At 40.7% G+C, this 15602-nt stretch overlaps 2 protein-coding genes across 3 annotated transcripts in view; one reads left to right on the forward strand and one right to left on the reverse strand.

Annotated features, from left to right (window-relative positions):
- The window catches only part of LOC140302914 (uncharacterized), a 163421-nt gene that overhangs the window by 24674 nt on the left and 123145 nt on the right, over positions 1-15602 (forward strand). The window lies entirely within an intron of this gene.
- Positions 1-15602, reverse strand: part of pxk (PX domain containing serine/threonine kinase) — a 32053-nt gene that overhangs the window by 3813 nt on the left and 12638 nt on the right. The window contains exons 9-18 of one of the 2 annotated variants that reach the window (XM_072381430.1): positions 13227-13328; positions 12981-13142; positions 12501-12618; positions 12303-12381; positions 11126-11174; positions 10209-10286; positions 9793-9879; positions 9628-9691; positions 7657-7716; positions 5765-5793 (exon numbers count right to left, since the gene is read on the reverse strand). In XM_072381430.1, coding sequence (XP_072237531.1) covers positions 5777-5793; positions 7657-7716; positions 9628-9691; positions 9793-9879; positions 10209-10286; positions 11126-11174; positions 12303-12381; positions 12501-12618; positions 12981-13142; positions 13227-13328 — 816 coding nt within the window. In that variant the 3' untranslated portion in view covers positions 5765-5776. The remainder of the gene's footprint in view (positions 1-5764; positions 5794-7656; positions 7717-9627; positions 9692-9792; positions 9880-10208; positions 10287-11125; positions 11175-12302; positions 12382-12500; positions 12619-12980; positions 13143-13226; positions 13329-15602) is intronic. The other variant, XM_072381429.1, reaches the window with a different exon arrangement.

Here is a 15602-nt window from a genome sequence, read left to right on the forward strand (position 1 = left end):
CTCCTCCTTACACACCCAAAGCAAGAATCCACCATGTCTGCCCAGTAAGTTTATACAAAATCAGGGGTCAGTCCGACTAAAACTGGACTTTTAAAATATGTGAAAACATGCGTTCAGCTGAAGTCACTGAAGTCTTACCAAAGGAAACACAAACAGTTCCTGTCGTGGTTTTTGACCCGGAATTAACAGAAGAAGAAGGTAACAGAATAACCTACAGCGTGCACCTCATTTATAAATAATTAAGTGTACAGAACGTACAAAACTTACTTAAAAGCCGTTTACTTTGCTGCAACTTTACTGGAAAAAGCCCAAAAAGCTAAAAGGGGTTTATTGTCAGAGTCAGACATCTAATAAACAGATTCTCTTCTCTTATGGAGGCTGAGAGGCCGCAGTTAATGAAAAACTTTAATGCCGTTATCCACTGGTAACCAGGACGGCTTTCTTAAGATAACGGGTTTATATATTTGGTTAGTTCAGCCTTGTGAGGTTCATTTTCCAGTCACAGCTACTGACTAAAGTGGAGTTAAAACTCCTCTACGCCCACAGGCTGTGCTCAGCAGTCACTAAACTCATCGCAGCACACAGAGTTACACATGCAGGCCTTGGCTTAATGTCATGGATCCTTCACATGTGTAATGGCTGTGATGATGAACTATTAAATAGGCTATTCACACAGGAATCACTCATTTTAGAGCTCACCATAAATCGCCTTGCAATCTCGAGATAATGGCCAAAAAATTTGATAAATACATTGCAGGAAAGGCCACTCTGGGCTTCTGTACACGCTTGCATATCGGGACAAGGAAAGTAATCATTTTAAACCTCTTAGTCGACATGTAACTGAGTTATAACTACCAATCAGCCTTTAAAGGGGAACTCCGGTATTTTTAAACCTTATTTCTGGCATGAAATACGTTCATCTGCTCACCGAGAACAGTTTGGTGAAAGTCAGCATCCTTCAGAAGATATTTAGATAACTGGAGATCCATATAACGGAGTGAACGGGGCTTAGAGGATGCAGCCTCTAAATAAGGCATTATCTGTCTTTATTTCACCAATACTTTAAGAAGAATGAATGAATGAACGTGTGCTATAGCTCTGTTAGCTCATAGCTGCTGTTATGTGGCTACTTGCAGCTAAAGGAGAGCTAACGGAGGGATTTCTACACAGGCACTCTGCTGGGACCACTTCATCCACACGCCACAACATGTACTATAGCTCTGTTAGCTCATAGCTCACTGTGCAGCAGCGCGTCGATGACATCATCCCAGTAGATGTGTAGAAAGCCCTCTATAAGCCCCCCGATAGCCGCCAATAACAACAACACAGCAGCTCTGAGCTAACAGAGCTATAGCACACGTTCATTCATTCATTCTTCTTAAAGTATTGGTGAAATAAAGACAGATAATGCCTTATTTAGAGGCTGCATCCTCTAAGCCCCGTTCACTCCGTTATATGGATCTCCAGTTATCTAAATATCTTCTGAAGGACGCCGACTTTCACCAAACTGTTCTCGGTGAGTAGATGAACGTATTTCATGCCAGAAATAAGGTTTAAAAATACCAGTTCCCCTTTAACGAGGGGTTTTGGAGGCAGAGCTAAAGCACAGCAGAGAGGGAGGAATCTTCCTTCAAAAGTTAAAGTTCTGCTTTAATCAAACACTGAAGAGTTGATCTTTAAGACCAACCAACTGTTTTCTCACTTTACAAAAAGCCAAAGATGACTTTTTAAATAAACCATCTGCAGCTATAAATATTTGTTTAAATTGAACTCAAATAAAACGTCTGAAACACAATTTTTAACCTAATTCACCACAGGCCTCCCATCCAGGATCCAAATCCATATGAACCGTAAATAAAAAGGTATTTATCACAAAGTGGTACCTCTAGTCTTTTGTAAGATAAAAAAATATTTGTTTTCTAGATTCTCAGAAGACAGAAGGACATTCTTTAAGTGAGTTTATCTTTGTGAAAGCAGCACCCGCGGTTCACTGAACAGGCTGAACTCAATCCACCATCAGTTCAATGCCACATCATCTTTTTAGGAATAGGGAGCTGAAGTCCAGCGGCTCCTAAAGTAAGTGTTTATGTTTCTGTATTTATCAGACGCTTTCATCCAAAGCGACATACAAATCAAGATATAACAAGCTATACAAAAAGCTAACAATAAACTAGTGCATTTACACATCACTAAAGTTTATCCTGCCCTTTCTGTAGGTGAACTGGCTCTAAATACTACATTACCCATGAGCCTCAGCAGATGTTTCTATGACGATTAAATTAAATCAGAGTTCTAGAACATTCAGTATGTCTCAGAACTCTTCTTCTGTCTGGAAATCAGAATCTGAAGCTCTCCGACTTGCCGTAAACTGGAGCTGCTCTGAGAATATCCTGAGAGAGTGAACTGATGGTGGATTGAACCTGAACCTGAAACATCTTTTTCAGCTTTTCCGTTTTGCATCCTAAAACCGAACGAAAGTCTGCAGCAAAGAAGCGAAACAACGGCTGCAAAACTAACTGCAATGCAATGAAATGACATCCGCCACCGGACCTGGAGAAACTCTCTCACATTAAGGTGTTTTTTACAGGCGAATTTCCTTTTTATTAGGCTGGGATTTTATAAAATGTAAATTATAAATCATTGAAGGACTTCAGGACCACAGATTTTCTCCAAGACGGCGGAGGAAAATATTGACTTTCATTACGTTTTGCAGCCACAGAAGTGACCTTTCATCAAATATTCAGATAAGTCTTCAGTTTTGTCCACAACTACACTTTCTGTAGCATCTCTGCTCATATGGGACAGTTCAAGGTCCAAATGTCACCATTTATTATGGAATTACTGTAAATGTTAACGGATGTCCAGTCAAGTGTTGTTGAAAATTATCCTTCCACATGACAACAGACCTTATAGTAAACGTGACTGCGGACGTCTCTAAATTAGACTCCTGTGTCATCTGGTCCCGTTTCTGGCAAGAATCTCAAGAATTATTCCTAAAATATGCAACAGTTTCTGTTGCATATTATAAGGCTTTAAGTCATAGAATTATTCCTAAGATATGCAACAGAAATTAAAGTTTCTGTTGCATATTTTAAGGCTTTAAGTCATAGAATTATTCCTAAAATGTGCAACAGAAATGAAAGTTTCTGTTGCATATTTTAAGGCTTTAAGTCATAGAATTATTCCTAAAATATGCAACAGAAATGAAAGTTTCTGTTGCACATTTTAAGGCTTTAAGTCATAGAATTATTCCTAAAATATGCAACAGAAAGTAAAGTTTCTGTTGCACATTTTAAGGCTTTAAGTCATAGAATTATTCCTAAAATATGCAACAGAAATGAAAGTTTCTGTTGCACATTTTAAGACTTTAAGTCATAGAATTATTCCTAAAATATGCAACAGAAATGAAAGTTTCTGTTGCACATTTTAAGGCTTTAAGTCATAGAATTATTCCTAAAATATGCAACAGAACCAAAAGTTTCTTTTGCACATTTTAAGGCTTTAAGTCATAGAATTATTCCTAAACTATGCAACAGAAATGAAAGTTTCTGTTGCACATTTTAAGGCTTTAAGTCATAGAATTATTCCTAAAATATGCAACAGAAATTAAAGTTTCTGTTGCACATTTTAAGGCTTTAAGTCATAGAATTATTCCTAAAATGTGCAACAGAACCAAAAGTTTCTTTTGCACATTTTAAGGTTTTAAGTCATAGAATTATTCCTAAAATATGCAACAGAAATGAAAGTTTCTGTTGCATATTTTAAGGCTTTAAGTCATAGAATTATTCCTAAAATATGCAACAGAAATTAAAGTTTCTGTTGCACATTTTAAGGCTTTAAGTCATAGAATTATTCCTAAAATATGCAACAGAAATTAAAGTTTCTGTTGCACATTTTAAGGCTTTAAGTCATAGAATTATTCCTAAAATGTGCAACAGAAATGAAAGTTTCTGTTGCACATTTTAAGGCTTTAAGTCATAGAATTATTCCTAAAATGTGCAACAGAAATGAAAGTTTCTGTTGCACATTTTAAGGCTTTAAGTCATAGAATTATTCCTAAAATATGCAACAGAACCAAAAGTTTCTTTTGCACATTTTAAGGCTTTAAGTCATAGAATTATTCCTAAAATATGCAACAGAAATGAAAGTTTCTGTTGCACATTTTAAGGCTTTAAGTCATAGAATTATTCCTAAAATGTGCAACAGAAATGAAAGTTTCTGTTGCATATAATTGCATATAAAAATTCTCCTTTGCTTTTGTCAAGATCCTCTCGGGTCGGCAGATGTGCTGCTTTGATAAAAACGAGCCCAGAGCGTCGAATAATAATTAAAAAACACGCAAAAACCCCAATAAACGTTCAACTGAAAGCTGTTTATGTGGACAGAGACTTATCTGAAAATTCTATAATGCAAAAAGTAATTTACCGAAGCTTTTGGTCAGCTGCACATCGGCTCTATAAGACTTTGAGGGGAAATAAGTTCAGATATGACTGCGGGTGGCAGAAATTAAAGTTCAACAACCTTCACTGTGAAACTGAACAGAACAGAGACAAACATGCAGTAACAGACAGAACAGACTGATCACAATCTCCAATGAAAGAGCAGGAGGGAGCTGCACTGTTGCTGATGTCTGGAAGTCATTGCAGATTGTGAGGTTTCTGTAAAGATGTTCGTACACCCTGTCGCAAGCAAGTGACTTTCTGTCAACACAGAAGAGACGATCTGATTGGATTTACCAAGAGAAAGTGATCAGGTGGCCTCCCAAACCGCTCCTGCATCGGTCTCAGTGTTAAATAGATGTTTAACACGGTGTAATATGTGTTTTTTGTTGCGTTTACCTCAGTTTAACAGCTGGTGACGACCAGGTGATGTTTCTTTATGGAGGTTATGATTCACACAACCTAACTGAGTCAGGTTTTACCTTCTTTTTCACTCAACTCAAAATCAACATGCACGAGTTTGCAGGTTTGGTCATATTTCACAGAAAACCAGCGATTCTGACACCTTCAGCTGAGACCGGATGAGCCAAGAGGCCTCGCTGCTGTATTTGAATGTCTGAATGTAATAAACAGCTGGATGGCACAAAACTTTCATCATTCTCATAGCGTTCAGTCCCCAAAACAACCTCATTCTGAATGATCCTGGTGCTTCGGTCTACTGAAACAGAAACCTCGGCGTACACTTCGGTTCAGACTTCATGTTCCACCCACACATTAAAGAAAAATGTGTCCAAATTCTGCAACAATCTCCCAAATAAAACCCCTGCTTCACCCCCCAGATTTGGAAAGAGTTAGTCTCCTGGCTGGATTATTGTAGCTCCTTCCTCTCTGGTATCAGCCAAATCTCACTGTCCCGTCCAACTGGTCCAGAAAGCAGCAGCTGGGCTTCTTACTGGTTCTAACAGACGGTGTTACATCTGCTGCTCTGATTTTAAGATGTTGTGTCTTTGTTATCGAGTCAATAAGGCTCACAGGATCAATAACTTCTTTTAAATCACTTCTTAAAGCCATTTTTATAGATGTCCTATTTATTTACTTGTAATTGTTTCGCTCAGTTTCCTCAGCCTGGTCTGTCAAAGCACTTTGTTTTAAAAGGCTGCTTCTTCTTCATGTTATTATCAGGAACTCCGTCCATTTCTTTAACTGTGGTGAAGCAAATGTTGGCGACCAGGAGCTTGCTGAGAGGTCAGGATGTACGAAACCTTTACAAAACACCAGCTACCTTCATCATCATCAACAACAACATCTGAATTATTTTACTTTACCCAAAGACACGGTCAGAATGGTGCATGCTCTACGGTGGAGACAGCACAGGAGGAAGAGAAAGGGAGATGGCTGTTATCTGTTCAGTAAATCAATCTGCATTTACACAGTATCACCGAGAGGAGAGGAGAGGAGGAGGAGAGGAGAGGAGAGGAGAGGGAGAGGAGAGGCTGAAGAAGAGAAGAGAGGATGAAGAAGAGAGGAGAGGAGAGGAGAGGAGAGGAGAGGAGAGGAGAGGAGAGGAGAGGAGAGGAGAGGAGAGGAGAGGAGAGGAGAAGGGAGGAGAGGAGAGGAGAGGAGGAGGAGAGGAGAGGAGGAGGAGGAGGAGGAGGGGAGGGGAGGGGAGGGGAGGGGAGGGGAGGGGAGGGGAGGGGAGGGGAGAGGAGAGGAGAGGAGACAAGGAGAGAGGAGACAAGGAAAGGGGAGAGGAGAGGAGGAGAGGAGAGGAGAGGAGAGGAGAGGAGAGGAGAGGAGGAGGAGGAGGGGAGGGGAGGGGAGGGGAGGGGAGGGGAGGGGAGGGGAGGGGAGGGGAGGGGAGGGGAGGGGAGGGGAGAGGAGAGGAGAGGAGACAAGGAGAGAGGAGACAAGGAAAGGGGAGAGGAGAGGAGGAGAGGAGACAAGGAGAGAGGAGACAAGGAAAGGGGAGAGGAGAGGAGAGGAGACAAGGAAAGGGGAGAGGAGAGGAGAGGAGAGGTGAGGAGGGGAGGAGACAAGGAGAGAGGAGAGAAGGAAAGGGGAGAGGAGAGGAGGAGAGGAGACAAGGGGAGAGGGGAGGAGAGGAGAGGAGACAAGGAAAGGGGAGAGGTGAGGAGAGGAGAGGAGAGGAGAGGAGAGGAGTGGAGAGTAGACAAGGAAAGGGGAGAGGAGAGGAGACAAGGAAAGGGGAGAGGAGAGGAGAGGAGACAAGGAAAGGGGAGAGGAGAAGAGAGGTGAGATGGGGAGGAGACAAGGAGAGAGGAGACAAGGAAAGGGGAGAGGAGAGGAGACAAGGGAAGGGGAGAGGAGAGGTGAGGAGACAAGGAAAGGGGAGAGGAGAGGAGGAGAGGAGAGGGGAGACGAGAGGAGACGAGAGGAGAGGAGAGGAGAGGAGAGGAGAGGAGACAAGGAAAGGGGAGAGGAGAGGAGAGGTGAGGAGGGGAGGAGACAAGGAGAGAGGAGACAAGGAAAGGGGAGAGGAGAGGAGGAGAGGAGACAAGGGGAGAGGGGAGGAGAGGAGAGGAGACAAGGAAAGGGGAGAGGAGAGGAGAGGTGAGGAGGGGAGGAGAGAGGGGAGGAGAGGAGACAAGGAAAGGGGAGAGTAGAGGAGAGGAGAGGAGAGGAGAGGAGAGGAGAGGAGAGGAGAGGAGAGGAGAGGAGAGGAGAGGAGAGGAGAGGAGAGGAGAGGAGAGGAGAGGAGAGGAGAGGAGAGGAGAGGAGAGGCTGAAAGCAGGGTTGGAAACTGATATTCATTATTCTATAATCAATAAGAAAAAATAAGATGTGATGTTTACAATCCAAAATAAAGCATCTTTGTTTCCCACCCTGCTTCCAGCTGGACACACAGCAAAGTCAATACCACACTGCAATATTAGTCAGATACCTGTCTGAAAATCACATGATGAGATAGAAGTGAAGAGACAGAGACAGACAAGTCTAGTTAATGAGAAATCTTCATAATCACACGTCCAAATTTAAAAAGTGAGGGCAGAAAGTCCCAGTTAAAGATGAACATGTTATTTATCCGAGTATTGTGCCAATATGAGCACGTGAAAGGCAAGTTGGCACCACATGGGGGCGCTACAGGATCCGCCTGAAGTCTCCACGACAGACACAGACAGACAAAAGAGAGACAGGAAACTACACGGCTGAACAGACCAATAGAAAGACAGACAGATGAAAACACAGGCAGGCGTACCTGTAGTGGATGGGGGAGTGGGGGAGGAGGGGCATGTGGGAGGGGAGCTGGCTCCAGAACCTGCAGGTGGACAGAAAAACAGAAATCAGCATACGTGTTGAAGGAAAAAAGGAAAAAAGAGGCGACGGTGGGTCTTCAGGTGAGATTTTATCATCACTAAATGTGTATTCTGTGCTTTTAGAGCGGAGGGATGATGTCATAGGTTTTACAACTGTCGGGAAAACTTGACCAACTTTACCGTGTCAGCACTCAGGTTTCTACTCTTCTGTTTTTCCAAACTCAGGGCAGCAACTTTGTAGAGTCCCTGAGTCCCTTATTTCACTCGGGAAGATAACTGGTTGGTCTGAAAGCAACTGTTGCCAACTTGGAGCTAAATTTAACCACTTTTCAGACACTAAAAAGCAGAAGCTGCCAGTGACAAATCTAATGACTTTCAGGATAAACTTCCTAATATTCGTCATTAGAAACAGATTGTGAGTCATCTGCTGCTTCTAACTTTCTCTCTGGGAGATAATCTGACATGTAAAAACATGCAAACACAAAGAAATCACAGCACAGAGGGTTTTTCCAGATGCAGCAGTTATAAAAATCTAAATTTTACTAGTGCAGAGTCTTAAAATGCTGTGAAAGACCACGAGTTAACTTAATAATCTTAATATTTCTGTAATAACTTCAGCCTTCTTTTACTCTCCCACAGCAGAAAAACACACAGTTGTATTGACAGAGAAGAAATGTAATAACAGAGTAGGAAAGGAGCAGATGTAACGTCTGAAGTCATAATTAGCCTCATAGAGGACGAGGAGCTGCAAACACAGATGCTAACAACAAGACATCTGGCAAATTTTCGGGTGTTTTTTTGCTCTTTTTGCAGGACACAACTCCACTGCCATGAAAACAAACCTCTGTGAGCCCTGCACATGTACAGCCTTACACATGAATTAGTTGTTTTGTTGACTGAGCCACAAAGACGCCATCAAAAACAAAAGCTTGTTGTGCAGAGCTGGAAACCAAAGTCATAAACTGCGGTATCTCAGCCACCAGACGCTCCCGGGCAGCTTCGGGCTCGGGAAGTACTCCAAAACAAGTCAGAAGTTTTAAAGTTCACAAACTTCCCAAGTGTTGCTTTCAAAGACCTCAGGGATACGCCACATACGTTTATATTGACTGTCAAAAAAATATTCCCTTCTGCACATTTGTGTTATTATATATATATATATATATATATATATCAATCATATTACTATTATTTGTGTATCGTTAACTGCAATATCAGGTTAACATGGTTAACAGACGGTTAACCACTTCAACTAACTGCCAAATTAACCAAACACCCCAACTAACTCTTTACTTAGCTAACTAACCATCAAACTTTCAAATTAACTGTAAATACCCAAAATGCTAAAATAAAGCTAATCAAGACACATAAGATACTCTGCCTAAGTAAATTAGGTCGTCAACTATTTTGGCTTTATTGCTTGTTGTTGTCCGAATGATTAAATGAATCTACCCAAATTCATTAGCTTTAGTAGCTTAAGTTAAGACTTACTGGCAGGTGAAGCAAAGAACCGTGTTAATAAGTGTTATTTTTATATGATCCATCTTGCCCAACATCTTTACACCCTTCAAAGAAAGTGAAATAGTTCTGGTATTATTCCTCATTGTGTTTTAGAGTTACTTATTTCTTGGAAAATTAGTAAAATGATGACTAATCCTGCACTTATGGACTTTTTTATATGTAAATAAAACCTTTACTGAACTTTAAATTGTGCCTGATGAGGCCATGAGAGCAGATTGGAGCAGCTTCCCTATGTTCTGCTTTTCAGGATATGTTTAAGTATGTGGAAACACACTTCTTGCTGTTTCGTGGGAACTTTCAGTGTCTGTTTAAGGCACCAGAGTAAGCTTTCCTTCACAGACTGTATCTGAAGGCCTCTTCTGTAGTTGTCTGGGTTAATACCAGCAGTGACCTACCAGAGTTGTTGTTGTTTCTCACAGAGATGTCTTCTTCATTTTCATAAGTTGACTGTCTGGACTTCTGCAAAGACAAATACTGCTTCAGTCTTAACAGATGCAGATAAGCAGCATGTCTTTGTTATGGAAGGTTTGTCTTTGCATTGTTGATTGTTTGGTGCTGACCTTTCTCGCCAGAATCTTCCTCCTCTTCCTTTCCTCCTCTGAGCCGTGGTGAGACTGAGCTCGGGTCAACCTCCGGTGCTGGTGGAGCTGCAATCAAATATCAATCCTCAAAATCATCTTCTACATTAGGCCACACTGCTTTAAACATCTAAATGGAATCTGTCGACGTCTTAAGAGAGCAAGAATTCTTTCTGTGTGCCCACAATGTGGGGGAAATGGTAACAAAAATGATAAATTAAAGATTTTAAATAAGAAAACCACAAATGCACACATATAATAAAAAGTCTGAATGTGCCAAATTAAAAAAGAACAATTGTTACTGTAGGAAAAAGGCTGAATCCGCTCATTATGTTGTCAATAATAAATTCAATATTTCAATCAATAAGATCTGCCTGAGAATAAGAATTATGACCCACCAGTTTCTGCTCCTCGTGCAGCCTCTTCTCCAGATTCTCCTTCGCTGTCTTCAGTGCCTCCTTCAGCCTACTGGGAACCTGGAGAGGAAGAGGATAAGGAGAGTTCAGATATTTAACATATTTATCAAATGCTATTAAAACTAAACAATAGAACGCAAAATTAATACATTTTTCTGCTTTAATTTTACACTACATTCCCTTGAGCTTGTGTTAAAGTTGCTATTTATTTACTTTGCCACTCAGTTTTTAATTTAATTTAATTTATTCTAATTAATTTAAATAGATTTAATTTCTTTCTTTGTTAACTCGTATCTCCCCCCCCCCATTCTTTCCCATTACTTCGTATCAATCTATTCTCATTTATTCCCATTTATTATTTAGTTATTTTATTTTGACTTCAACAAACATTTAATATTTTTTAATTTACTTTATTTATGGACTTATTTTCTTCTCTATTATTTCCCCCAAACAGGTTAATTATTGTGCTGCACAGATTCCAGAGAAACCGGAAGTGGTAAAACGGTACTTCCGGCAACGAAGCGCCGATACAGATAGCTTGTCAATTCAACAGACCGAGACAGTTTGTGTTCTCGTAGCCGCTTTTTGGTCAGCTAAAATTATTGCAATTGTTTATAAAGTTTGAACAAGATGTAGTCTGAATGCCGCATTTGGGCTTTCATCGTCGACTACAAGCTAAACTAGCCGCTAACGCTGTTAGCATTCCCTATTTCCGGTCTCTCTGGCTATGTTGAAACAGGCCTCCCATAACAGCCTCAAATACCGCACCAGTCATTTGAATAATAAAGCATTTGTAGCATTTATCATCATATAAACTTATTTATTTAGCTATATATATATATAGATATGTTTAATATAGTATTTATTTCAGTTTATGGCAGCCAAGTTGAACCTGTCACCTTGATCTGGAGTTTTTCTGAATGTTTGAGCTGGACATCACTGAAGAGCCTGCAAGACACAAAATGGGACCCAGTGAAAGTTCTGATTTCTAATTCAGTTTGAAAAAGAAATAAAAATTCACCTGGAAACTGACCCGGCAGAAATGCATGACTATGACATTTTTTAAAATTTGCCTTTAAAGCCAAAACTAACATACTATACAAACATGCTATTTCACTACATTGTGTTGATTACAACATGAGCAGATAAGGAAATTCTCTTTAGCAAAGCAAATATAAGAGAATAAACTGAGCTTTAAAGGTGATATATGTAAAAATCCATTATTTCTGCTCCTGGGACGATATATTGGGGTGTCTGAAGTCACCAGCAAGTGTAAAACTCTTTTTTTCCCCAGTTCAACGCTGGACTGAAGGAACTGAGCCACAAAGAGGATCAGTTCCAACTCTCAGAGCCTGAACTTCAGAGCAGGGAAATTGAAGCATCTGAGAAATAACTCCTCATGGTTTATCGATTGATTTATTTCTTCCTTTAGCAGCAGCTAACGCTAACAGCTTAGCTAATGAAGAGGACGTACACCAACTTCTAAGGAGTTACTGCTGTTCCTTTCTGAAAGATGAACATTATTGTTCCCACATTACTTTGTTAACTGAAGCTTTCTAGTTGAACGGTTGAACAGAGAGCCGCTGGGCTTAAACCAACAGGTACTCTGTCTCCTAAATCTCAATAAGACCTCAGAAAATTGTGTCAAATTCTTTTTTAAAAAATGGCACCAAAGGGTATAATATGACTTCTTTAAAGCTATAACCGATGGAAAAAATAAATTTAAAGTAGAAGCAGAATTAGTGTCTTAGTAGGTAAGTTCATATTTAACTCTGAGTCTTTGCTAAATCTTTAGTCTGAGACTTAAAACTCAGTGACACTGTCTTTGGATTTGAGAGGGTGTCAGCAGTTAGTCTGTTAAAAACCTTTTTTCAAGTTTTTTACAAAGTTCATGAGGTTATGGAAAGCAGAAATTAGCCAGATAACCCAAAGATACCCTGGAGATGTTGAGCCTGCTTCTTGGTACAGATCGTTAGTCATGAAACCAGCAACAGATTAAACGGAGAGTGTAACAGCTCCTGTGCTAATGAGTGTGAGTGCAATCAAAGGACTGGAGATAAACAGAGGTGAACTCACGGTGTTTGGATGAGCGCCGACACTGTTGGCATCCCGCTCTTACAGGCCTCTGTGGACAGAATGGACTGCAGCACGGACACTAAACACAGAATAAACACAGACATGTATACTGCAGACACTTTTTAAACACCTGGAATGAAGAGGACACATGATTTACAAGGTAAATGTACTGAAGAGAGTATTTGTGTATATACAGACCCACAGCTGTGTAGGGGACGGTGGGGTACTGATCGATGGGGATGCTGTCTGGCGGTCGGCCGTACGTCATCTCGTACAATAAATGTCCGAAGCAGAGGACGTCGATGCTTTCTGTGGTCTGACAACGCACAAGTATAAAAGCTCATGTTATAAACCATGAAACAACAAAACTAACTTTTATGCCTGAGACAGTGGAAGTTTAATCCAAAAATCTAATAATAACCCCTCTTTTCAGACTTAAACTTCTCTTGTGATCAGAGCGATTACTGAGATGACAGAAGTATGTTTGTGTTGGATCAATTCACTTGTTTCTGTCAGGCACAGCAGATGTTTATGTTTATATTTATGTATTTAGCAGATGCTTTTATCCAAAGCGACTTACAGGTAGGGAATTAGCATAAGGGGGTCTTGCCTAAGGACCTACTACTGGATGTAGTACCTTTCATGCAGATCCAAGCTAATCTAAACCAGTTCACGTACGTTTATCTTCCTGAGCTGGGTGAAAGCCGGCCGCAGCATGGAGGGAACTCCCAGCAGGCCGTTCTCCACGTCTATCAAACGACACACTTCATCGTCCACCATGACGTTGGACGCGTGCAGGTGACCGAAAAACACGCCGCTGTCATGGAGGAGCTTCAGGCCCTGAACACACAGAGGTTATGGTTAAAGTTTGGTTATGGTTAGTTAGTACAGAGTACGGACTGAGCCAATGGAAGGTGTGTGTACCTCCAGGACCTGACGGCCGTACAGCTTTATCTGCTCCAGCTCAAGGCCTTGACTCTTCTTCGGGTTGCAGTACTTCTTCAGGTAACCTTCTCTGGGCTTAACCTGGAGAGAGGAAGATGAGGGCGGAGAGACTTTATATCTGCTCTACTTCCTATAAAGAACCGTTTTGGGTTTAACCAGAATCTGCCTTTTATTTTCTCTTAAGTTTGCCCAGAGTTCAGTTTCCTGTTTGCTCTTGGCCATCTGTTTGTGTAAGACCTCTTTCTCACTATTCATTTCACAACTAATGTAAACAGAACCCATGAGCACGATGCACAAGCCCTCACTGAACCGCTGCAGGTCAAGCTGAGCTTTCTGTCCCTGTGAGAAAGTGGAAACCCTCCCTGGTGCATAAAAAACACAGAAAAGAAAACATAGCCAACATAGTGTGACTGTCTTGACCTTGAATTCAAGAAAAACAGACGGTTTCGTCTTACAGTGACGCAGTTAAACCTTGTGTTGTGTTGTAAGACTTTTTACTCATGCAGGCCGTTTTTCTGATGTAAGACAGAAGAAGCAAACTTTTATTCTACTGAAAATGGTGGAAGTGCTGATATTTTGTACTACAATGTTTATTAAAGAAAGGAAAGTAGCCTTGTTGGTTTCATTCAATGATAGAGCATCTTTCACCATTCATCAGGGAGACAAACAAGTTATTGTAAAAACTATTCCTGAATCACATTTCATTTTGACTTTATGTTGAGGGATGAAAAGGCCTTTGTGCTGCCATCTCAAAGATCTTAAAGAGGCAGTTACACGTGTTTTTATGAGCTGGAAACTAAATCATATGACTTTGCCGTTATTAAACGCATTAATGTTGGTGTTTATGCTAAAGAGCAGCAGTTTATGGGTTGAAAATGTCTCGATATCCCATCTTAGAGTTCCTTATCCCAGTGTACATGCACCCGAGACTAATCAAATTATGAACTAAATGTGTGTGTCAATTTGATTTCTACAGCACGTTTAAAAGCAACAACATTAGTTTTTAGGGGATATGATTTCCACATACAATCATTTTAGTCTTGTTTTCATTAAGGTGAAGAAAATTCTCTATTAACCATTTTATTAACCATTTTATTAACCATTTTACTAACCATTTTATTAACCATTTTATTAACCATTTTATTAACCATTTTATTAACCATATTAACATGTTGTGGACAGTTAAACAGCGGCTGCAGTGAGACAGAGACGTTTCCACATTAATGGGGAAATACATTTGGATGTCACCAGCATAACAAAGTAAGGGAATGTTGTACTTCCTGAAAACTGATCCCAAAGTCAGCGTATATAACGAAAACCGAGTAGGACCCAAAATGGACCCCTGAGGTACACCACAACAAATCAGGGGAACAGGAGTATTCCCCCGTGGATACAGAAAATGTCTCGTCATACATGTAGTGACGTTGAAAGTACGTCAGACTTGATGCGAACACAGCTGTTTCCATCCCTTTCGAATCAACCAAAACCCGGCTCTAGCGAGCGTGCGAATCAGGGGATTTTAATTCGAATTATGGCGTAATTTTCCGATACGATACTTCTTGATGTGCATCTAAACAGGCTGATGGAGACGCAGCCTGTGAATCTGTGCAAAGAATGGCTCAGATTTAACTGCAGAATACAGAAAAACAGCAGCAACATAATGCTTGTCAAGCATCGTGTTCACATCCATTCCAACCATCTGATCTTTCTGAAGGTCATCAATCGTGCAAATGCAACAGTAAACAGTTTCTCCGGTTTATGTTGGAATAAAACCTCGACTGTCAGTCCCTCCAGTTTGAAACAACTTTCAGCCAATCAGCAGATGGTTGTCAGCTTTTTAGACGACTGCACGTCTGCCTGTTTTTATTGAAAAAACACCGTCTGAGAGCCACACATACGGACACCACATACATGTAGTGACATTGTGGGCCGTTTGAGTAAATGTTCCAGACATCCTGCTGCTTCTAACTTCCTCTTTAGGAGCTCACGGTACAACTGAGAACCGCTGAATTCACTGCACAGACGTGGTGTTGAAGTTACTTGAACGATCATGAGTCGACACGTAGTTTTAATGGGCTGATTTATTGGGAATTCAGCTGGATTCATATACACTTACTGTTTTTACTAAAGGATGCAGAGAGATGTAGATCTGAATCATTCACAGAGCACTTTGTGTTTAGTTGAAAGTACACGTGCATGTTTTTAATCCAGACTGCACATTCTGGCCGTGTTAGCCTGGTTTTGTGCATTTTCAATCAGACTAACACCATAATTTATTTTTGTCTCAGTGCCATGTAAACATGCTCCGTGACACCGATGTCTGTTCTCTATATAAAGAAAGAAAATTTAATGCCC

Source organism: Leuresthes tenuis, unplaced genomic scaffold (genome assembly GCF_036924035.1).
Source record: "Leuresthes tenuis unplaced genomic scaffold, fLeuTen1.0.hap1 SCAF_3, whole genome shotgun sequence".
NCBI lineage: Eukaryota > Metazoa > Chordata > Actinopteri > Atheriniformes > Atherinopsidae > Leuresthes > Leuresthes tenuis.